Below are 24,290 nucleotides of genomic sequence, written 5' to 3'. Positions count from 1 at the left end.
GCCTCCAACAAGAATCTTCCTCATTCTGTAGAGTGTATCACACTGAAGTTTTCCCCATTGTTGTTTCCCCTTTTCAATCTTATTCCTCCTGTCTCATGTACTTTTGCTGTGTTGAATAAAATCATTATAACTCCATTTAGAGACTGATAAATCTTAAAGGAATTTTCATAGAATACTCCAGGAGGAAAGTGAAAAGTAAACCTTTCTCACCTATAGAACGGCCTGCCAGGTAATCCAAGAGGGTCGATGAAAGCCCTTTCCAGAAACATGAGCCGATCATTTAGTGATCTGACAGCAAGCAGGCTAAAATAATAATAATAAAGAAAGGGAATATATTGAATATGTTAACTGCAGTGTGTTTGACCTACTCTTATCCCAGAATACACATCTGGATTTATGAAGGACAGTAGATCTGTGATGTCAAATGTTAAGTGTAGCCCACAAAAGACAGCCCATGGCAGCTAACCTGCAAAACAGAATTATCCCGATCTGTGCTGTGACAGAGTCTGGTTCATAACTGGAAAGTCTCTTAAAGCTGTTTTTAAAGGCCAAGTGATAATGTCAAAAGACAGCATTTCAGGTATTTTCTCTCATGTTTTCTCTCATGTTATTCCTTTATTTTCTCTTCATGAGGATGCTTAAGCAGACCATTCTCTTCTTTTTTTCAACAGTTTTCTAAGGACCCTCTTTTCCTGAAATCTAGCCAGCCACAAATTACTTCAATAAAATTGCATTTGTTTTTATATAAATATCAGAGAAAGGAACCCTGTGATGTTAAAATCCTCTTTTGAGCTACCCGAGAATTGTGTTTTTCTGATGGTAGATTTTAAATTCCCTAGAGCAGAGACCATCGGCGTCTGTGTGCTTTTAATAGCCCTGCACATAGTATTGCTGCTTAATAAGTAAAAGACCTGTGATGAGGTTATACAGAATATATGTGGGCTTGGTGGTTTACATCCAAAGTAACTTGTAGACCTTCAAAGGCATTCACCAATAAAAAAAGTTAAAATTTATATCACAGTAAACCTGGAGTAAGTCTACTTCCATTAAGGAAATTTTTTCAAGTTTACAGTGCTGTAAACAGAAACTGAAACTGGTTGGTTGAATTAAAGCATAGATTTAGGCCATCCATCAATAAAGGCATTTTGAAAATGTCACATACATGTCATATGTCAGAAATGTCATCTTCTGCATAAGAGATTACTGTTAACTCCTTTATCTGAAGGTTGCTGCCATTAAAAAGATGGCTTTTATCCTCAGTTAGTGTTCCATAAGGGTAAGCATATGGCTAAATTAGATTCCTCCCAAGAAATGGAACATACATATATGTATATACAAAAGGAAGTTGGGCTTGTCATTCTGGGCATGGCCTCCAAAGAATAAATTAAGAATTAAGTCAAGTGCAAGCTAGGCCTTTTGGCATAGGCGGTGCATAGAATTTCTTGAAAGCTCATCAAAAAGCTTGCCACAACTACAACTTCTTTATTTCTTTTTCTCTATTAAGTGACAGCAAGTGAAGACTAAGCCCTCTTGAGCTCAGAGGACTCCATGGAGTATTTGAATGGAAGAAAAAAGAGTTGAACTTACTTATTGATATCTATTTGTTGCAGTCTCTCATGAAAGCTAGCAGCAACTTCTGTAAAATTCTTCACAGCTGAAAACAGAGCATCTGGAGGGAGGGAGCAGGAGGAAAATATTTAACTTCAGATTCTGAAGATATCATTTAACAAATCAAATTCTTCAATTAAAACTTTATCTTCCACTGTGATCATGATCGTGAACTGTTAAAAGTCTCACTGAAGCAAACTAATATGACCCCATATTCCTACATTAAAAAAATATGTAATTCTGTGTGAAAACCTCTCTTAGAAACAATAGCAATAAGTATTGTTGTGAATATTGTTTACTATTTGCTACTTGAAGGATGTAAAGAAAAATCAAAAAAGCGGATCATGGAATCAGAACCAGACTGTTCAGGTAGGTCTGAGATTTTACAAATCCCAGCAACCTGTGTTTTACAGTTATGTCCCTCCACAGAGAGTTTTGAGAAAGATTGAGAACGTGTGTGTGTGTGTGTGTACATACATGCACGTGTACCTGCTATTGGCCATTAGCAGCCAAACCCTAAACTGAATACTCTATAATGTTGCTAATTAAAAAAAGGTTTCTCAGAATTATCCAACAGGATCAGCTGCTGACTTTTTTTTTAAGGAAACATGACAATGATACATTTTGTCAATACTGGCCAATCATACACAGGTCAAAGCACAGGCAACTGTAAGTGACAGCTCTATTTGGCAGTGGCATAGTCCCCACATAGGCATGCTAGTGACAAAACACTTCCATTTCCAAATTAATGGAGGGTATTGTTCTTGTTTTATTTGTTGTTCATACAGCACAAGGTAAACACCAGGTTGTGACTAAGACATCCATTAATATAAGGAAGGCACTGTTAGCATTAACAGAGGAGGAATGTGATGGAAGACTGTACGTACCGAAGGATACATTGTATGTTGCCAGCTCCTCTTCATGATTCCTTGACAAATTATAGATGATGTGAGCATAGTTGCTCACAGCTGATGCATAATCTCTACAGTCAAAAGGAAGCACAACAGAGTTGGCCAATTCAAACACCAGCCCTCCCCGTACCTGAGCTACTGCCAGATGATTCTTGAAAGTGGGATCATAAAATTGTTCCACAATTTCATAGGTTTCATAGACACTGTGGTAAACTGGATAGCTGCTGTATTTTTCTATGTCCTGAAACAAAGGAAACCAAGCCAAAACAAAACCATTATTCAGCTATGTCTATTTCTATTTTTGAAAACTTTTGCTGTGGGATTCAAGGCATGGTAAAGTTTAAGAGTTCAGGTCACACTAATCCTGTGTAGCCACTATAGACAGTCGAAGGAGAAGTACTGGTGACTCTCTGAGACATTACCCTATGCTGAGATAAATGGTCATTTGGAGAAATCTCTCTCCACTGATCATATACACAGTCCTAAGAAAGTACCTAAGCATAGACACATAACTCTCAGTTGGCTAAATCCGGGTGAGATTCTACTTCTTCTCTTGCTTGGATTCAATAATCATTTGTGTTCTTGGATATTCCTTCTTTTTCAGAGGAAATGACCACATTGAATAGTTTGCTCCTTGAATATTTCTCAGTTAATCTGTCATAGTATGCTCCAGAACCCAACCCATATTTTCAAGAAAACAGGAACCATTTTGAATTCAAAGCTTCTTAAAGTGTTACAAATCATTCAAAGTCACCATAAGTTACTCAGAAGCCTTCATCAGCCATAGGTAATTTTGAGCACATCCATTTGCCCTGAGCAAAAGTCCTTTCATCTAAGTGACAAGTGGATCATTCTTATTTATTATATATTTGTGTTGAGGTAGCATATAGAGTTGTAGTAATTAGACACCACTCTGACACACTGAACTGTACTATCTTAAAAAAATGGAAATCCAAATGGCTCCTTTACAGGTAATGTTATCAGGCAGGGAAGACCAAACTACAAACTATAAGACAAGAGAGTCCAAACTACAAAGACATAGACTTACCCAATTTTTACTGTAACGTGCTCTGCCTGAAGCGATACCAAGACGTTGAAAAAATGCTTCAAAGTCATTGCCAGAACCCAGTTTATTTATTCTTTAAACAAGAAAGAGGAAAATTATTTGAGTGACAATACTTAAGGTATAATTTTAGTTTGCTTCCAAGTATACCATGGTAGTTATTTATTCAGCAGTCAGTCACTACACACTACAGAGTCTTTTCCCAGTGTTCTCTTTTTTGTCAATACACCATGAACTGCCTCTGACCCCTGCATTACCTGCACCTTATCAAATGCATTCTTGTAGGAGCAAAGTCACCCTTCTTAGGGTCAGAGTTCTCAAGAGGAGAATGTATCTCACTGTCTTTTTATCACTGACAAGAACCAATGACCTTCCTCCTGCTGAACTTCCACTATCCCAAGCTCTCAACTCAGAGAAATCACAGCAGTACCAGCATGGCTTCATGGAATAAAATCAATTTGAGATCTTGTAGAAACCTCTTGGTAAATTTGAAGGACAACGTTGTAAAATCCTGCCTGGTGTGCTCCCCAGTCACCCAAACTCAGAGGCCTTCCAGAAGACTGGAAAAAATTGCAAAGGAAAGCTATTGAGTTAACATCTTGTGTAACTGCCACTGGCTTGTGCAGACTACCCTTATTTTTCTAAACCTCTATGAACTAAATGAACACATTTCATATATAAAGCCTCTTGTTCATCCACAAAGGCAGGTTCACAAACCTGTTGTACAATAGTGTATCAGTTGCAATCATTACAAATCCGTAATTTATATGGGTGAGAATCACACCATTGCTTTTCATATGAGTATTTCTTTAAAACACACACCCTAGAAGTTATAATAATGTTTGGTATGTAATTTGTTTTCTTTTGTCACTGACCTGGGGACCTCTTTATATTCACTTGATGGATTTTTTTTATACCAGCTCTCATAAAGAGATTTTCCTTCAAACCCCTCATCAGGACTTGGTATCTAGAAAAAAGACAAAGGGTAAAATTTTAAATGTTACTAAGCAACAAGTCAACAAGCTGTCATTACACGAAGCCTATGGCTTAGGAAAATGAGTAAGTCATCTTAAGACCCTCAAGCTTTCTGCATTTCCATTTTAACACTTCAAATGCACAGCATTTTCCAGAAGAATAGTTTATTTCCTAAAAAAATAGGCAAAATTAGATGGAAGAAAACACAACAAAACATTTCACGTCAATATTTAAATTCTGATATTTCTTTATGAGATTTTCAGCCATTTAATTTAAATATTCAAAAGAGAAATCCTTCACAAAATCAAAACATTTTGCTTTACTTTGGCAGAAAATTTCAATTTTGTCTTTGTCTAATTCAAAACTGTTTCTACCTTGTTTCAGTTCCCAAAAACATGTTTATGGATGCAAAAGCAACTTTAAAAGGGCAAACTGCACAGTACCTGTGTTACAGGTGTTTATGTCATCATAGCCGCTAGAGAGTAATACAAATCACAATCATTCTAAAGTTCATTCCTACCACTGACTAATTAGCAGGTAACTGAGCAACTTAAACACTGTGTATGTTTCTTCATCTTTCCTTTATATTGGTGGACTGCTGAGGTTTTATTATTTTGAATCCATTAAAGATTATTAATAGATACTCAATTATTAATCTATATATCTTCTATCTGAGAATTACTCCACAGTAGGAATCAAATTAAAACAAATTTATTTGGGGTTTTGTCCATGGAACAGAACTATCAGCATGAAAATTTTTTACCACACGCTAACTATGGATGGGATCACATGGGGTATGCTTCCCCATCAGCATTCTCTTCAGACATCAGCTACCAACAAGCTGCAGTTAAATGCATTCATCAGCCTTTGCTTCCCAACTCGAGGAAGGGTTACACAAGCATTTTTACTAGTATTTAGGCCAAGATTTTAATGATGGCCCTTGGTGTCCAAACTGAGACTCTGCTGACCTGATTTCCTGACAGTTCTGAACACCTTCATTTAGCACAGGTTACCATGGGAACTGCCGGTGATGAACTCTTCTTGAGTTCAGGACAGAAGTCTCTTTATCTGGGTACCCACTTTTAACAGAGCTCCATTTTATTTGCTGCCTTTTAATTGCCAGAAAATTTACTGATTTACTGCTTTTCCTTTACTTTTGCACCAGTCTAATGCCAGCTTCAAAGAGATAATAAATTGTCAAATGGCTGAATACGTAAAGCAGATAAAGGCAGATAAAGTAAATTCACAGAATATACACAGTAGTTGAATGTACATTACATCGGCATCTAAAACATATGCAAAAACTAATTAAATGTTCACTCTTTAATACAGTTAAACAGAAAAAAACCAAACCAAAACAAAAACAACAGAAATAAAATCCAAGCCTCTAAGACCCAGTCCCAAAGCCAGGAACATCTTACATCTAAGATGGTGTGGCTATTCCTGAGAAAGGTCCCTACCTCTCAATTTTGTGTGCCACACAGATGTGTGAGAGCATCATGGTCAGAGACAAAGAGTAACTAACAGGGTACACTGAAGCTGAGGACATTGACCAAACCTGTCACATCACACAAAAACAACATGGTAGCCACCCTAATTTCTTCCCCTGCCTAAAGGGAGTCAGAGTCTCCTACTACCATGGGCGTTCTAGTAGCTGATCTGGGCAGCCAGGTACATGCTTGTTTCTGTCCTCTGGTTCACAGCATGCTTTTATGCTTCTCTTTTTAGAAGGAATGCTTTCACAGGAGGAGTGGAAAAATCCTCCAATCCTGAACAGCTAATAATTTAATGGTATAAGCTGGGAATCCCCTTACCTGTCCTGGAAAAAAGCTCCAGTTCCTTAGCTATTGACCTAAAAGGGGTACTACAGTCAGAAAAGAATGATCTGACACCATACTTTTACAGACAGAGCCCCATCAAGTAAGTGAGCGGCAGACATACTGGCTAAAAATTCCAAGTGATGTTACCTTTTTAGTCAGATTGTAAACCAGACTGTACATCAGTGGTGTGCAATCCACTCGCAGGGTGTAGTTTCCTGAAAAAACATGAAAAACTATTTATTTTAAGAAGGAAGTTCCCTCAGCTGAAACTTCATGCTGTTATTTATTAATAAGAAAGGGACTAGGAAGCTACACTCCTTATGAGGAGCAAGCTGAGAAGAGTCTTCCTATGATCTTCTCAGTGCACTTTATTGGTTAGGATGAGTTAGAGCCCAGCTTTTGAAGCAAGTTTTAAGAACTTATGTCCCCATGATTATTATGCACATTTTAAGAGAAGAAGCTGACTCTAAAGAGTTGCCACAGAACTCAGGGCACAACATTTCTTGTCTCTCTTATAACCTCCCAAACAGTGGAGCTACTGTAAAGAACTTTTTCTCTGAAACAACACAAATGTCTGAAGGATACTTTATGATTCCAAGCCACAGTTACTCCCCATATTTATTTCTGAATTAATGCAACAAAAATTATCACATTGAAGGTCTCATGAATCTCCAAGACAAAATCCCTTCCAGTCATACCATCACTATTCCTATAAAACACAAGTCATATCCATGTACCTTCAACAGAAGAATCTGCATTGATATAAGCCACTCCCCGTGCTTGCAATACTTTGGCATTTTCCTACAACAAGGAAAAAAAAGGAAGAAAATGCTGATAAACCTGTTTTCCCCTCAGAACTAACTTCCCATTCACACAAGAAACAACTGTTTCAGAGAAGGATATCATATACTGCAAGGAGCTAGGGATTCTTGGTAGTTCAAAAGGAAACTCAAGGGAGAGGGAAAATGTGTGTCTAAGGAAAAGAGGTGGGGAGAGAAGAAGTGCTTCTTTCTAGTGCAGATTTCTCAAAGGGCAGCCAGCATGCAAATTGCTTTTTGAACACTCTTGGCTTTACCTCAGCCCACTCTGTTGATCCTAACAAGCCAAATTCCTCTGCATCCCAGCTCGCAAATATCACTGTTCTCCTTGGTCTCCATCCTGAAATGAAAGACCATGAAAATTGTATTACAAAAATAAAGGCTGCTTGTTACATGACTAATGTGAAAACACATGGCATTTTGGGGGGGCTCATCTTTTACCATGATCTGTGGGGAAAGAGATATACATAAAACTTCAGTAACCTGAAGTTAATAATCTAATAATGATTCGCTATTGTAGCAATCTCACCTCAACTTCAATATTGGGCCAAATAATGTATTTTGTCTCTCACCTTTAAATGCAAGAAAATTTTCTAGAATCTAAAACTCTGATCAAGGAAAAATAATGTGCTGTGCACAAATTCTGGAAGGAAGACCTTTCTAATCTTCTTGCTCTCTTCAGTTTAGTACACGTTGTATTTCAGTGTCTATTTTGACAGAAAAGTGGCATATTTTAATACCTATTACAGAACTTCTTTGACCTGTCTTTCAAATTCCAGATTTCAAAACCCAAGCAATTCCCTGTAACTTTGACAGATCACCTTCAAAAGAAAAATCTTTCACTTGAAGTCCTCCATTCAATTTAAACCCAGGCCAAAGAGAACAGGCTCTATTGCCCTGATGCTGTATCTCAGCCCAACGTTCTCTTTGAAGCTACTGGAACCTTTTCATCTTTTACTCCCTTTCTTTTTAAACTTTTAATTTTTTTCCCATTTGGATTCCAGAGAGCTTCCCCTGATATTCAGTTACTGGGAAGAAATAGAAATAAAACTAAATGTCAATAGGTTTTTATGTGTAATGGGCAGGCAAAGAACACTTCTCTAGCATAGTATTTATGTCAAAGCTCCTCTCCATGGGATGTCAGATAGGGAGACAGCATTTGTTCTGACAGCAACAGAAACTTGGTGCAGTTGACAGTTGTTCCTCTATTCTAATGCAAGTAGGCATGAGGTATTTTTAACCATTACCTCCTACTATGTTTGCACAGCTCATTTTCAGCATTACACTGACATCCTTCTCTTATTCTTGACTATGCCTCCAAGCCACAGACAAGTGCTGAGAAGGCTCTCAGTGTGGCCCTGACAAATCCTTTATCAGCCTACCACTGTGTCAGTATAGTACCACTGACATATCCAGTCTGACCAGCCTCAAATACAGAGTACTCAATTGTACCTAAATGTCCTGTTTATTTCAGCATCCCCCATTTTGTTTTGTTTTCCTCTAGGTGTACTTTCTCTTGAGCAGAAGTACCTCACATACAGCAAGGTGCACAGCAGTGAGTTTATTCAAGACCTCAGTGAGATACACTTTTTCATTTCAAGCATATGTTTAGATCTCACAGAAATCAATGGGCACTGCTGGGAGCAGCTACTTTGATGTGCTTTATTCTTTCATTACATTACCTTTGTTTTTCAGTTTTCCAAAGCTCCTCACAATCTCGTGAACCACAGCTGCCCCACTCTCAGGATCAATGCCACCAAATACCCATGAGTCACGGTGGCCTCCCAGGATGACATATCTGTCTAGAGAAATTAATTTTGAAGGTTTACTTAGGAATACTTTTTTCCTGACACAGGATGTCAGCTTGAAGTAATTTCTAATTTTCACATATGTATCAAGCAACAGAGATGAATAGTTTATAAAGTAGATGATAGAAAGGAAAAAAAAAAAAAGTTTTACATTTCTGAAGACATTTTTTCTGCATTTTCAGTCAGTGTTGAAGAATTTGTCAAAGCCAGTAACTGAATCCCACAAGTCTTAAAACTTCAAACTCCACGTTGTTAGTTCTATTATTATATATACTACAGGTTTCTTCTAAAGATAGAAGCATTTTTCCTTACTTCACAATAATGTGTTTCATGGTGAAGCTGATCCACTAATCATATCTGTACAGCACAGAAATTCACAACATTGTGAATTTATGTGCTGAATGCAGTATTTCTCTGGAGATACATAATCAATCACAAAAAGGGTTGTCCAAAACATGACAGAGATATGGTTATTGAGATAAAATTCAGACTAGGTCCCTGTGTTACTATAATATGGTTAACAGCTGTGTTATAAGCAAAAGGAAAGTACTGCAGTTAGAAGATAAATGGTATTATCATCATTCTAGGGATGTCTATATATCTGTTTTTTAGAGTATAAAATCACACTGGTTACAAGAGACTGTAAGATAGACAGTAGTCAATAATGGTGGATATAGTGTCTTCCAATGGAATGCAAAATCCATTCCCATGTTTCTTAGAAGAGAATAGCCACTTAAAAATATTCTTTCAATTGTAAAGTTACTTGCCTGAAGACAAATATTTCCACCTTAGTTATGACTCCCCCTTGAAAATCAGCATTTACAGTGAAAGTGCTGACATACCCTGAAGCATATGAAAGCCAGTGCAAATACCATTTCAAAGATCATGCAATACAATATTTCAGAGAAAATTATACTCTTCATGTCCCCCTTGTAACCATGAAGTTCATATAGAGGTCACTGCTCACTCAGATTATGCCAGCAAAAGATTTTACCTGGTTCCACTGAGCCTCTGATGGTACCAATCACATTGTAAATCCTTCTTACTTCATTGTTGCTATGAATGTGCATTTTCACCTTTCTGGTGTATTGGGAAGAAAACACAAAGAGAAAATCCACCAAATTAGATAACCAAACATCTTGACACCTTTCAAAAGTGTACAATACAAATGACAAGGAAAGCATTTTGACCAAATTTGTCTCCTATTAAACCAAAATAAATCTGAAAATATTACAGTATAGTTTTTTTATGGATTCATACTTGCACAAATGAGAACAGCATTTAGCCCTTGACAGCTGTGAAATATTGCTGATGTCAGCAAGATTAATACAGAAAACAGGATCAGAATTCCAAAGATCTTTTGCTAGCAGCTAGTTTTTAAATTTGAAACAGTGAAAGAAAAATGGAAAGCATCTAATGTTAAAAAGGTAAATAGTTCTAATTTTCTGCAGTTTGGAGCAAATCAGAACTGACTCCATGTCACAGTTTCATCCCAGCCAGTAACCAAGCCCCACACAGCCACTCACCCACTCCCCCAATAGCAGCGAGAGAATCTGGAGGGTAAAAGGTAGAAAACTCGTGGGTTGAGATAAAGACAATCTTACACACAAAGCAAAAGCCAAGGAAACAAGCTGAGCAAAACTGTTCAACCATCTCCAAAAGGGCAGAGCTGCATCACATGTAATGGTGACTTGGGAATGCAAACACCTTCACTCCAGATATCTCCCCTTTCCTCCTTCTTTCCCCCACTTTATGTACTGAGCATGCAGTCAGATGGTCTGGAATATCCCTTTGGTCAGGTGGGATCACCTGTCCTGGCTGTGTCTCCTCCCAGCTTCCCATGCACCCCCCACTCTCTGACCAGTGTGGTAGCACAAAAAGCAGAAAAGGCCTTGGCTCTGTGTGAGTCCTGCTCAGCAAGAGCAAAAACATTTCTATATAATCAACCCTGTGTTCATGACAAATGAAAAACAGCCTCACACCGGCCACGGTGCAGAAAATTAACTCTACCCTAGCCAAAACAAGAATATGCCAGCACAGTTAATACTACTGCAGCACCTCACGCAGCAGAAATTCAGACAACCTGAGCTGCATCAAGAGATTTTTCTACATCAACAGTTGTTTATCTGTACCACAGCTGAAGGTGTAACAACTCTGCCCCAAGGGTCCATATAAAGTTCAGTATGAACAATTATATGAAGTTAAACAGTTCACATGAAGTCAGTATACTGTACTCAGACAACATTGAAACACAGATTTTAGTTCTAAACTGTAATTACTAAATCAGTTAAAAACAATCTGAAGCAATAAAATTGACATTGTAGTTTAAGCTCTTTTTCTGGAAAAGCTGAGTGGAAAAACTGCTTATACGAAGCAGTTTAATACTGCGTTATATAACTCAATTGGTAAGACCAGAAGACATATGAATTTAAAAAAGAAAACAAAAGCTAAAAACAAAACAAAACAAAACACTGTCAACAAATAGTTTATTTGGCTAGATGCTTTTCAAATGAAACTGGGTCAAGACTAGCTGAAAACTAAAGCAAGTAGGTCATATCCATCCAATGAAGACATAATGTACTAATGCTTTGCACTGAGCATATTTCAGCCAAGGAAATAGCCAAAATAAAAGGAAAGATGTACATAAATCCAGCTACTAAATCTTTGGTCAAACTCTATTGGTTTACCTGTTTTTTCCCTGATCCCAAGAACACTCTCCTTAGGGAACAAAACTGACCTTGTAGAATAATTTTCTGTAAAACCAGGACCAACGTTGTAAGATACATTCAAATTTCCTTTCCAGCTACTGTGAGGTGGTGCCTGTCCTCCCATATTACTGTGATGGAAAAAAAAACAAAAAAAACACTATTAATTACAGACATCTTACAAGAGCACCAAACAAATGAGGAACCAGAAACCACACTTTGCTAGGTCCCATGCAAAAACAAACCGGTGTTGTCTTTGTTTTATACAATTTATGCTACAAGCTTTGGCAGGAGAATAATCTGGAATTTTAACTATACTAAAACTAGTAAATTAACACAGAGCAATAATCCTGGGCATGGAGATCAGCTTGGAATGGCCTAAAGCTACCCTGGAAGACAGTGCTGGCCAAAAGGTTTTGCATATAAACTGCCTTTTATAAATGGTCCCAAGAACACTCCACTGCCTTGAACTGCATTTGCATTTGAATCATCAGAGAGAAACTTGGACCATTCCAACACTTTAACAGCACAGGCAATAGTTTTATGCTGCCTGTCCCTGCACACAGTTTAATCTTGTAGTACAGACAGCTGATATGTGTCAAAGATGGCTAGAGAAACATGATTAGTCCAAGTCAGCCTTTCTTGTTCCATTTTCAAAAGTGCCATGCTTTTCCTGTTAACAGAACTGGAAATGCAGTAATTTGGTGGATCACAATCACCCAGACTTATTCCATTGAAGGACTTCTATTTTTGATATGAACTTCTGAGATACAAAGAAAGTATGCTGGATGTTCTGGTTCTTAGGAAGCAAAATATATTTATTGTAAATGAAAGCATGTCTTTCACTGTAAATACATACTTCAGTCAATCTTTATTCCACAGAACACTTCAACATGTCTCCAGACCCCGAGTAAATTTTATATATAAAAATATATTGGCAGGAATAATAAGATGCTATGACTTCTCAAAACAAAAGTGAAAACAAAGACCGAGTATTTTTAAAGGATTTAGGTTTCATTTATAATTAACCAAACCAAATTCTAGTATTATTTAATACTTATTGAACAGAAATGTCTGGCTACATCATATTTATAGTATATTACTTCATAGTAACGGCAGTAGATAAAAGAGGGTTTTTTACCTCTATTATTATGAGCAGTTACCCTGATAACAGTGATAACTATAGACTTTTAAAGAAAAGAAAATTTGAGACATATTAGCCCATATTACAAACGACTTTTTCCAGATAACTCTGCATATAGCTCATATGTAACAACAGATACCACACTTACCTCCTACAGAGGTCCTAACAAGAAACAAACATATTACTTCAACAACTACAGGAGAAGCAGGGCACAAAAGTCTTTTTACTCTCTTTTCAAATACTCTCATAACTTCCAAAAAAACCGATCTAGTAAAAATACCTCATGTATCCCATGCACTCACCGCAGCAATGACTCTGCATCATGATAGCCAATAGGATGAACTGGAATTTTTGGGAGACCTACAGCACTGGTTTTCTCTAATCGGTACATGTATTCTGAAAGCCAAACACAGATATTTTCATGTTTACCAGTCTCAGAAGGAAGCTGTACATTCATAGCACAGTCTTAACACTGAAGTCAGGAATAATCATTCTGCTTTTCCAGAAGCTGAGCTGACATCTTCCCAGTAATTTCATTCTTTGTGCTTCATCAACATGTTTTCAGAGAGACACTAATCAAGGTTCTCTCATAGTGTCTGCAGTCATGCATTTAAAAATGGCTGGAAATTTTAAGATTATTTCTTCTTTTTTTTGTGTGTGTGTTGAAATGCTTTTACATAGAAATACTTCTCCTCATGGGAAAGAAGTTCAGACTAAGCTACAGATAAAGAGCAAGAAAGAAGCCCATAGTGTGATGCTTGGAACATTCATCTGGGAACTAAAAGAAATTGCCAGTTGATAAAGAGATGCAGAAAAAAATCTTATACACTGGACTGCTGAATATTCTGGGTTGCTGTTTTTTTGTACAAAACAAAATCTAGGTTTTGTTCTGATGAAGCTCAAATACAAGTAATTTTCTTTACAAATCTTCATCTTCATGACATGGAAAAAAGCACATGCAGAATAGTTTCCTCCTTAATACAACATTCACAGGGACCCTTTGTGATTGAGGGAGACATGGATTCATCTGTGTGATCACTGACACTGTCCGTTCTGCCATGCTGCTGTTTTGAACACGTACTCCCTTCCAGCACAAGTTCTGCTGCCTGGAGGCAACTCTGTCAATCACTTATAGACTACTTTTCTTGAGGTGTTTGCCTCTCTTAGATATGCTGGCCCAAGTGGTGGTAAAAATAGTTCTTCAGGAATTTCAATCAAAATGATGTGGTTTAGTTGCTAAATGAAACAACTTAGGCACAAGTCACTCACCTTTTGCAGGATAACCCGGAGTCAGAGGATCCCCTGCCCCATTAAGGTTTAATACATTCCCACGCTGGGCTCCTCCACCTGGAAGGTTCCAGCCATTTGGATAAGGATCTACTCCAGGTGCGCAGTAGTCAGCAGGATCAGAGTACAGAATAATTCCCTTGGCACCTGCCAATTCAGCATTCTTCACCTGCAAAGCACATCTCCTGTCCCTATCCAGTCCTTTATAGCTTGACCCCAGAGTTCAAGGAGCAAAAGAAAGTATAAATTACAGTGATTTTTTCTCAGGGTCTTCTACAGTGCTTGGGATAAGTCGAGGGCCCGGAACTGTCTCACAATTTTCTGAAAAAATATATATGCAGATACCAGGTTTCATATGAAAGTAAAAGGTTTGCAGTTGCTTTGACTTTTAGTTAGAAGATAACATCAGTGACATGGAAAACATCCTCCAGAGTATTGCTACATAACCTGAGTTTGCATTCTGTGGTCCAGATCAATACAATCAGCAGACTATAGAAACCTACACGAATAGAAAAAACTGTATCACATTAATGCAACAGTGTCTTTCAGGTAGTCTCCTTCTTACCTTATTTACCTAAATGATCCCTGAATGTATCTCAGGGTCTGGTCTATACAGGAAAATTATAATTGGAGAGCTTGAAAGTGCCTTTGGCTGTGAACAAGACTAAATCCAGAGAGCCACATTTTAGGCTCATTACGGCAGAAGGACTGACCTGCATGCTGTTTTTAAAGTGTTCCTGTGTGACTTTATTATTGTATAATATATATCATTCTGACATCCCAATCTGGTTTGCTACTAGATGTGACAGTGATGGATAGTGACAGAGTGACAACTAATCCTCAACAGTTTTAAATTTGGGCATTTTAACTCAGAAATATCATAGCTTTTTCTCCTTTCCTTGTTTTTTTTTGTTTTGTTTTGTTTTTTTTTTGTTTGTTTTGTTTTTTGAGGGGGTTTGTTTGTTTGTTTGTTAAGGAAATATAGTAGTTGCCCTCATCCTCTATCCTATTTTTGCACACCATTAGGAAGTTGAAAAACTTTCAGTACAGTTCTCCAGATTTTATATAGGCTACCAAATTCTTCAGTGTATAAGCAGTCATTAGAAATACTACGGTAAGAATGAGGATACCCCTTTGTGTCAGAGAGGGCATATAATTTCCAAACCACAGGAAAACTGCCTCTCTAGATATTAGTAACTCTAAGATATTTGTGTTTCATTTTAAGGAAAGATTCAAAGAGAGTAATACCTTCTTCAATCTTTAAGTCTTTTCTATTCAGATAGTATCTTTAGGAGTGGTAAACAATTTGGTGAAAATATTATCTGACACAGAATATAAGTTATATACCACTTTTCACTGGTGAAAATTTTATGTATGTAAACCAGTCAGTTATCGGTTTAAAAGCTTCACACAAGATTCATCAACAGCATATAATAAGGATTGGCATCCAGTGAATTCAGTGCTTGATACCCTTAGGTAACTGACAAAGACAAAGTATAGTCCGCTCAAATTAGGGTCAAAATAGTTGTTGTACAAGAGCCAAACCCTCTTAAAATAGACTGTCTTCTTATATCTCTGTTGAGAAAATAACTTGAGTGTATGCTGAAGTATGTACAGGATTATGCCCTTTCCTTTTAGGTCATGGAAATCTGCAAAAACTGTAGTTTAAAAATAAATTTATATGACAGAGATGTTGAATAACCAAATACAGAATTTAAAATAACTTCCATACAGTTATAGTCTCTGTCTGGTGTACAGAAAGCATTATAAACACACTATAGACATGGCAAAGAACAGCTGAACCAACAGGGAAGAACAATCTAGTTCAAAATTAGAGTGTATGACACTCTAGTAGTGATATTTCGGAACAACTTATAGAATGCAAATGAATATTAAAATATGGAACATTTTCCAACTGACTTACTTTTATCCTAGAAATACTAAAGAATCATTTTTGAACACAGATCTATGAAAACTCAGTTACTCTAAAATCTCCAGAACACCTTAGGGAAGTGTTTCATTCTCTAGAAAACACTGAAAGACAGAATAGTTGAAGTGGGAGTAACACTGAGAAGGGCAGCAACCTTTTTATACACGGGGATTACCTTATTTCCTCTGAAGATCTTCCCATATCTGGCAATAACAATCTTTCCTGTGCAGTTAATTCCCATTTCACGTTCTAACGTGAAGAAGTCCTCGGTGCGGCCGTAATTCACATACACCAACTCACCCTTGAGAGAAAGAGGCAGGGCTTGAAACAGTAATGTCAAAGAGCATGTTGAAAGGAGTATGTGATCTAGTAAGATAGTAATGGTTTTTAACATAAAATTCTTGGCCTGCAAGAACTCAGAAGAGCCTTGGCCCCACTGAGCATTCCCACATGCTCCCTCCTGTGCTGTTTGCAGTACAGATGCAGACAACAGCTCAATGGAGAATGCTACTGCTAACAGCACTAGATAAGTACCTGGAGGTCTTGTCAAACTATTATGTAATAAGATGAAAATAAGCATCAGATTTTGAAAAGACAACTTTGTCTTTAGGTATTGTTTTCACTGGAAACAAAGATTTTGTATTTAATTAAAATAAAACAATTTCCTAAAGAAGGAAGCTGAAGCTTTTCAAATTTGTTTTCATTATTTTCCACATCTCATCACAAACCAAAGTAGCAATGTTATTCTGCCTTTCTTTGGTGATAGTGATGATAAAAGGTCAAAACTCATGAATTTTATCTTACACTATGTTCCAAAATTCCCATCGCAGTTCTTGGAACACTCAAAGCTCTTATGTCCCAGGGTACAGATTATCTGCCTGGTTCTCCAGCTTTCTTTGAGTGTCTGAGGCAAATTAATACAGTATTCCCTTTGTTTTCTGGACTTGAACAGCTTACTAACAAATATCACAAAGTACATGACTGATATAATACCAAGCTGTGTGAGTAGAGAAGCATTAGCATGTTAGCATAGAGCAGACCCTGGACCAGGGTTCTGTCAACCTAAATTATTCGACATACAGACAGGAAAGATATTGAGAACAACACCAACGAATTCTAATCTAACAAAATATTAATTGAAACCCCTAATGATCATAGAACAGAAAACTCCTGTTACACAGCCCAGCTTTATCAAAGACAGCCGATATCATCCATATAACAAGACACGAAGGATTAGTGTTAAATTCAGATCACAACAATGCCTTTATCACCAGCTAGAAATATCAGCAAAAGCTTTTCAAGCATACTAAGCACTGTGGAGCTATACCTGTCAGTGTGAGCCTTGGGCAAGCAGTATTTTGAAAAGTGAGACTGTTCATTTGGCCGGGTAAATGTAACAGTCTATTTATTCACCAAGGTGGAAAACTATGGAGCATAGTTACAGAAATATCTGGGGAAGTTTACAGCAGCTGATATTAAGGATTTATTACCATGGTTTTTAAGGAAAAGAAAAAATAAAACTCAGCTCTGTCTCAAACTAGAGGAAAAAATTAAACATATATATGACTGCTCAATTTGAACATTGCTTCATCACAAAAATCACAAGAACATAGATCACCTTTCCTACTGGTGATAAGCTGAGTTTTGAACTAAAGCCTAAGGAACTTCAAATTATTCTGTATTGCTCTCTGATATTCTGTGCAATGTTACAGTTAACTATGGTATTCCATCTTTTCCATTTCTATTCTTTCTATTTCTGTCCCTGCTTCTTTATCCTCCTTCTCTTCCTATCTCTATTTCTTTTACTATGCAACATTCTACTATCTTACCTCGGGCGTTCCTTGGGGTGAAAAGGCACTGTAGGGTGGCACCACATCTCTGACAGCCTCATAACCTGGAGGAGGAGGCTCAGACAATGATGTGTTGACAACCTAATGGGAAAGGAGAAAATAAGTAAGGTAAACAAGGCAATAAGGAAAAGAAATACCTTTTATTCACAAGCACATTTAACAAGCATTAACAAGCAATCTAAAGGACTCTGGTTTTAGAATTCTACCTAAGAAGTGGCCAAAGTTTTAGCAGGCACTGGGTATCCATTTCAGCAGGCATGCTCAATGTGTGACTTACAAATCCCACCTCCACTCTTCACAGAGAATCCTGCATAAATGAAACAGGGCTCCCTGAAGTGGTCTGGGTACAGCAGATAGGAACAGGTTAGATGACATCGGTAAAAATGCTTGCATTCTGTTCATCCCTTAAGCTTCTATGTGCACTTCAGGCAGTATGTAATGAACTCATTCCCCCTGTGATGGTACATCCAGAGACCTAAATTCTAATCTTCCAGAAACTGAATTTAGCAGAATCATCAATACTGTATAATGAATCAATGCAAAAAATGGTGCTCACCAAGCTTTCTTTCCTATTCCTAAATAACAGAGTAATTTTCAAACAATTGAATTACATGAAGTAATCCTCTTCCATAATTCGTTTTTAATCCATATGTCAGGATGCTGTATGAATCAGGCTAAATATTAGTATTCCTAACACATATATTATGAAACAGAGATGCAAAATATAAAAGCTAACTGGAATCCCAGATATCCATGAGCTTTGTGCCAGGCCCCACACCATTAAGTGAACAGAGGACAGTTTTCCCTCACAGCTTTCCCAGGTGTATGAAAGTGATTTTGTTCCCTGGTTGGAAAAACTGGTTTTTGTACCTCATTGCCATGCTCATCAATTATTGAGATGTAGTTGGGCTGAGTGTCATCAGGGTAAGAGAGCAAGACATCATAATGAACCAACTGAACTGAATCCAAACCAAATTTCTCCCACTCAGCTTGGACTTGCTGTGCCAGATGCATATTTTCCTTTGTTCCTGCTAGGTGAGGAAGCTGTGTAAAATTGCTAGAGAAAAGGAAGAAATAAGCAGGGTCAGGCATTGAAGGTCATAATCAGAACTCCTCCTAGCCTAGCTGGAAATAAACCTCATAGAGGTGATCAGATATACTCAGGCTAAATAAGGACCAAGGCTTCTCAGCATCTGTGTATTTTTATGTTGTACACATAAACTAAGATGAAGGGTTTCAGGCTGCCCTGATCTAGCACAGGTATTTAAATCTTCCTGGCAGCATGGTTTAGCAAGAATGGTATGGTGACACCAGCTATGGGGTCTTGTCCTTTTTCACTCCTTTTCTTCTGAGCTACAGTAGGCCTATGCAGTCCTATGCACAGTAAAACCTTATCATTGTGAAGTGATAAACAAACTGAGTACAGTTATTTTTGTGTATTTAGTTTAGCAATGTGCATAATTACTCTGATCCTTACTTATATTTAACTAGATATTCTCCTTGAATCCCACAATTTTAATTACTTTTGGCACACATACTGGTTTATCTAAAAGTTCACTCCTAGTGTGTCTTGTTGGCAAGTAAAAGAGTGAGTTTTGAGTACCGTATGAACAAGGAAGAGAAAAACTCAACAGTGTGTGACTGAAAATTCATGCCAGCATGAATAACAAACAGCAAGAGAGAGCATAAATAATGAACAGTCCATTGTCTGAAAAGAAAAAAAAAAATAAAATAACTGTCCAGACTATTGTGAAAGCCCAGTTGTGAAGCCAGCTGAAAAAAACCCCAGTTGAATGAGGCTGTCATCATGATGTCCTCATTCTATCATATGACCATGCCATTAACAGGCCAAAGAAGCATGTGTGGCACCAGCTGGTGTTAATGAAGGAAATTGTATCTTTGATTATGAAGGGCTGTGAGATTAGGAAAAAACTTAAATTCTGGAGTTTAAATAGGACCAAAGCCATCAAAGAAAGCCACTCTGAAAGAACTATACAGGGGAGGAGAGAGGAGAGAGGAGAGAGGAGAGAGGAGAGAGGAGAGAGGAGAGAGGAGAGAGGAGAGAGGAGAGAGGAGAGAGGAGAGAGGAGAGAGGAGAGAGGAGAGAGGAGAGAGGAGAGAGGAGAGAGGAGAGAGGAGAGAGGAGAGAGGAGAGAGGAGAGAGGAGAGAGGAGAGAGGAGAGAGGAGAGGAGATTGCTTGTAAGGGATCTACAACAATCATCTAGTCCCACTGCCTGACCAATTCAGGGCTGACAAATTTAAAGCATGTTGTTGAGGGCATTGTCTAAATGTCTCTTGAACACTGACAAGCTTGGGCCATTGACCACCTCTCTAGAATGCCTGTTTCAAGTCTGAACATCCTCTTGGTAAAGAAATGCTTCCTCATGTCCAGTCTGAACTTTCTCTGGTACAGCTTTGAAATATTCCTACACATCCTATCACTGGATACCAGGGAGAAAAAACAAGCACCTCTCTTGCCGTGTCCCCCCCTTAGGAAGCTATAGGGAGCAATGAGGTTGCCTCTCAGCCTCCTTTTCCCCAAACTAGACAAAATCCTTAGCAGCCAAATGCTGCTGGATAAAACCATGTTCCTCTGATCATGCCAAAATCTAACACTGTACTAAAAGTCATTGTTACGGTGACAGCATCATCTTCTGGATGACATATACTGAACCAAGAGCACACTTATATGTAATTGTGACTGAGAATGGTTGTTTTCTGTAGGAGCTACAAGTGTTTAAGTATCACATTTTCATTAGAAGCTGATTTATGCAGTAACATTTTCCTGTACTACACTCCCATTCAACTGAACCTTGTGTTTTTCTTCGTTCTCTCTTCTAATCTGACTGCCTGTACTGGTAGTTCTGAGCAGTGACTAAACATCTGCTGTATTTCACTGCAGGACTGGCCACATGACAGTAAATGAGGTACAAGGCTTTCTGCTTACCGGGAGTTCAGAGGGCAGGAAAGTCCTTTCACAGAGCTGTTTAACAACAGTTGACTTTGCAGGAGCCAAAACACATGTTAAGACTCTAACTCCTAAATCTTTGGGTCTGCATGTGTTCAGTACATGACTGCTACATAGGAGAGTGACCATACTTTCCAGCTAATTTATCTTTAGCAATAGTTCATGGCAAATAAACTTAAAATGACAGCAGTGGGATTGCCACAATCCTATAAACAGAAAATGGTCTTTTAGTAATTTAGTTTTACACAACTCCATGCTATGTAATGGAAGTATGAGGCAAATCCAAATTTGTTGATTACTCCTACAATAGCTGATGCTCTTTCTTTACACTGAAAGTAAACTATCATTAAACTGTGACTTGTGGCCTATTACTGACTGGAATAAACACAGGATTTTAACAAATCTTAAGTGAAAAATAATCCCTAAAACAAACAAATCAAGTCCAAGTACTTGCAGTTAAAGCTTCTAAGTTACTAAAATAGAAATATTTCTTACATCAATTCAATTTTAATAGACTTTAAAATATTTATATTTTCATGTTCCATTGAAATGGTTTTGAATTGTTTGAAGCATGACCAACAAGTTGGAGAATTTGATTCTGTCTCTCTACTCTGCTTCATGAGACCCCAGCTGCACTGCTGTGCTCAGCTCTGAGATCCAACACAAGGACTTGATAGAACAAGTCCCAGAGGAAGCCATGGAAATGATCAGAGGGCTGGAGCATCTCTTCTGAGAAGAAAGGCTGAGAGAGCTAGGGCTGTTCAGCCTGGAGAAGGCTCCAAGACCTTATAGTACTTCTCCGTATCTGAAGGGAGCTTACAAGAAGGCTCAAGAGGGACTTTTTTCAAGGGCATAGAGCGATACAAGAAGGGATAATGGCTTTAAACTGAAAGAGGTCAGGTTTAGATTGGCTATTAGGAAGAAATTCTTTACTCTGAGGATGGTGAGGCACTGGCACAGGTTTACCAAAGAAGTTGTGGATGTCCCATCCCTGGAAGTGTTCAAGGCCAAGTTGGACAGAGCTCTGAGTAACCTGGTCTAGTGGAAGGTGTCCCTGCCCATGGCAGATGGGTTAGCACCAGAAGATCTTTAAGGTCCCTTCCAAAAAATTCTATGATTCTGTGATCATTGGTCTGGCTCTCATTTGATTTTTTTGTCTGAACTGATTAGTCTACACACTGCTTACTAAAGAAACTGCTTGATGTTTTCTGCTTTCATTTCAGACATAAATGCTGTCCTCATGTCCTCATGAGTACTCAGAGATGTCTTCTTATCTGTCGGTTTTGCAAACCAGCCTGTACAACACATGAAAATACAAAAGTAAAAACATCAGAGCAATGTTCCCATGACACACACCACTTCTCTTTAGTCTCATGACAAGATTTTCACTGTTTTACATTTTAGAACTGGTTTTATTACAGCACATATAAGCAGATACAACCTAATGCTCGCTGCAAAGTGATGGCAGTGTTAGTCCCACAAATGGTAAGAGAACTTATTTGTCTAGCTAGATGTTGAAGAATATAAAATACTATCTTAGATTTATTTATCAGTTATTTTCCTGTAGATGCTAAGGAGACTTATCTATCTTCCTCAAGCACCAGAACATCATGCTGTCAGTCATATAGTCACCTCAATAATAAGGCAGCAGCTTTACAAAAAATTCCCAGAAACACAGGCACACTTTGTCAGGAACAGATGTCTTGTAACTCCTTTCTCACTCTCTGGTCTGTCTGGCTCCTTTCTGGAATCCTTCCCTTTCTGAGCAAGCAATATCAGAGTAAGTGATGAAAGGAACAGCTGACTAGAAAGTGTTCCTGACATCCACTTTTAAGTCAGACTGGACAAGGTCAGTGCATGTGCAGCAGCAGCTACATGGGTAGTGTTAATGAGAGAACCAGTGGGTTCAAGAGGGTAACAAGCTGGCACCAGTGAGGCACTGGTTACCGGCACAGTGAAAGGCTCCACATGAGAGAGGAATTCAGTTGGGGCTTCCCAATGGCACCAATGTCAACTACATACCAAATGGCACTGCAAAATACAAGTGGCTCTTTTGTTCTCTATCCTTCTGTAAGCTGATCATGATTTGTATGTGAAACCAAATGGAAGGTAGGGAGGGGGAGTCTTGCGGCAGCAACCCTCAGCCCTGCCTGCTTGGGACGAGAGCAGGTGAGACACCGAAAACTATTTCTGCCCTCCTGTCCGAGTCCCTCCAGCTCCATGTTTACGTTCCTGCCTCTCTGGCTGCGGCTGGTGCTGTTTCAAGGCAGCAGGGACGAGGGGTATGTCTTTTGTCTCCTCACAAACCCAGCGCTCCTTTCTCTGACCCACAGCACTATTTTACTCCTATTTACTTTAACAAAAAGTAAATAGAAAAAGGCACGAAAACCCTCCTCCTGCGGAGGAGCTGGGTATCCCTGAAAGGGTCAGTGACTGCACCCGCCCGGTGTGAAGGAGGGAGGCACGGAGGGTGGTGAGCACGGACTCACCTCGGGCATCCTCGGCACAAACCCCGGGCGTTGGAAACCTGCCCGCTTCCCCCCGACCCCGGCCCTTCCCCGGCCCGGCTCCCAGCCACGTCCCCCGGACGGACGAGTCCCCGATGCGAAGGAGGGTTAGTCTGCACTGTACCGATGAGGAACCCGAGGAGGAAGAGCCCCGCCGCTGCTCCCAGGACGACAGCCCAGAAGCGGCCGCTGGCTGCCCTGGAGCCGGCTGGCTCCGAGCGGGCACCGAGGGAGGTCCTCATGGCTGCGGCCCGGCCGCGTCGCCGCCCGCAGCGCCCCGCAGTGCCCCGCAGTGCCCCGCAGTGCCCGCGGCTGAGCCCGGCCCGGAGCGCCCGGCTCTGCCCGCCCCGCCCCGCCCGGGCCGGGTAAGGCCCTCCCGCCGCTCGTCCGGCCCCGCCTGCCGCCGCCGCTGGACGGCCGCGGGGCCAGCTCCGCCCGAGCTCTGCCCGCCGCTCCCGGCTGCCCGCATCCCCTCTGCCAGAGCCCTGCGATATCCCGTCGCCCCGTGTTTCACAGAACCACGGAATCACATAGGTTGGAAAAGACCTCTGGGATCGCCGAGCCCAACCTGTGACCGAACACCAGCACATCAACAAGACCGTGGCACCAAGTGCATGCATCCAGTCCTTTCTTTAACACCTCCAAGAATGGTTACTACACCACCACCTCGGGCCCATTCCAATGTCTTATCACCCTTTCCCTAAAGAAACTTTTCTTAATGTCCAGACTGAACCTCCTCTGGCACAGCTTGAGGTTATGCCCTCTTGGTAGCCTGGGAGAAGGGGCCGATCCCCACCTGGCTACAGCCTCCTTTCAGGAAGTTGTAGAGAGTGATAAGGTCACCCCTGACCTTCCTTTCCTCTAGGCTAAACCCTCAGCTTCCTCAGCTGCTCCT

At 39.4% G+C, this 24,290-nt stretch overlaps 1 protein-coding gene across 1 annotated transcript in view; it reads right to left on the bottom strand.

Moving 5' to 3' along the window:
- Positions 1-23,651, bottom strand: part of LOC136285037 (putative N-acetylated-alpha-linked acidic dipeptidase) — a 30,273-nt gene extending 6,622 nt beyond the window's left edge. The window contains exons 1-18 of the mRNA XM_066175670.1: positions 23,520-23,651; positions 22,075-22,183; positions 18,790-18,976; positions 17,899-18,000; positions 16,245-16,370; positions 14,122-14,308; positions 13,155-13,248; positions 11,741-11,839; positions 9,998-10,083; positions 8,878-8,997; positions 7,453-7,535; positions 7,115-7,178; positions 6,525-6,592; positions 4,458-4,549; positions 3,568-3,658; positions 2,496-2,760; positions 1,588-1,669; positions 211-303 (exon numbers count right to left, since the gene is read on the bottom strand). Coding sequence (XP_066031767.1) covers positions 211-303; positions 1,588-1,669; positions 2,496-2,760; positions 3,568-3,658; positions 4,458-4,549; positions 6,525-6,592; positions 7,115-7,178; positions 7,453-7,535; positions 8,878-8,997; positions 9,998-10,083; positions 11,741-11,839; positions 13,155-13,248; positions 14,122-14,308; positions 16,245-16,370; positions 17,899-18,000; positions 18,790-18,976; positions 22,075-22,183; positions 23,520-23,637 — 2,066 coding nt within the window. The 5' untranslated portion in view covers positions 23,638-23,651. The remainder of the gene's footprint in view (positions 1-210; positions 304-1,587; positions 1,670-2,495; positions 2,761-3,567; positions 3,659-4,457; positions 4,550-6,524; positions 6,593-7,114; positions 7,179-7,452; positions 7,536-8,877; positions 8,998-9,997; positions 10,084-11,740; positions 11,840-13,154; positions 13,249-14,121; positions 14,309-16,244; positions 16,371-17,898; positions 18,001-18,789; positions 18,977-22,074; positions 22,184-23,519) is intronic.
- Between the last annotated feature and the right edge of the window lie 639 nt (positions 23,652-24,290).

Source organism: Chamaea fasciata, unplaced genomic scaffold (assembly GCF_029207755.1).
Source record: "Chamaea fasciata isolate MVZ Bird 193981 ecotype frontalis unplaced genomic scaffold, bChaFas1.0.hap1 SCAF_2, whole genome shotgun sequence".
NCBI classification, from domain to species: domain Eukaryota; kingdom Metazoa; phylum Chordata; class Aves; order Passeriformes; family Sylviidae; genus Chamaea; species Chamaea fasciata.
The sequence above is the reverse complement of the archived record's forward strand: the minus strand, read 5'-3'. Positions and strand labels throughout refer to the sequence as shown.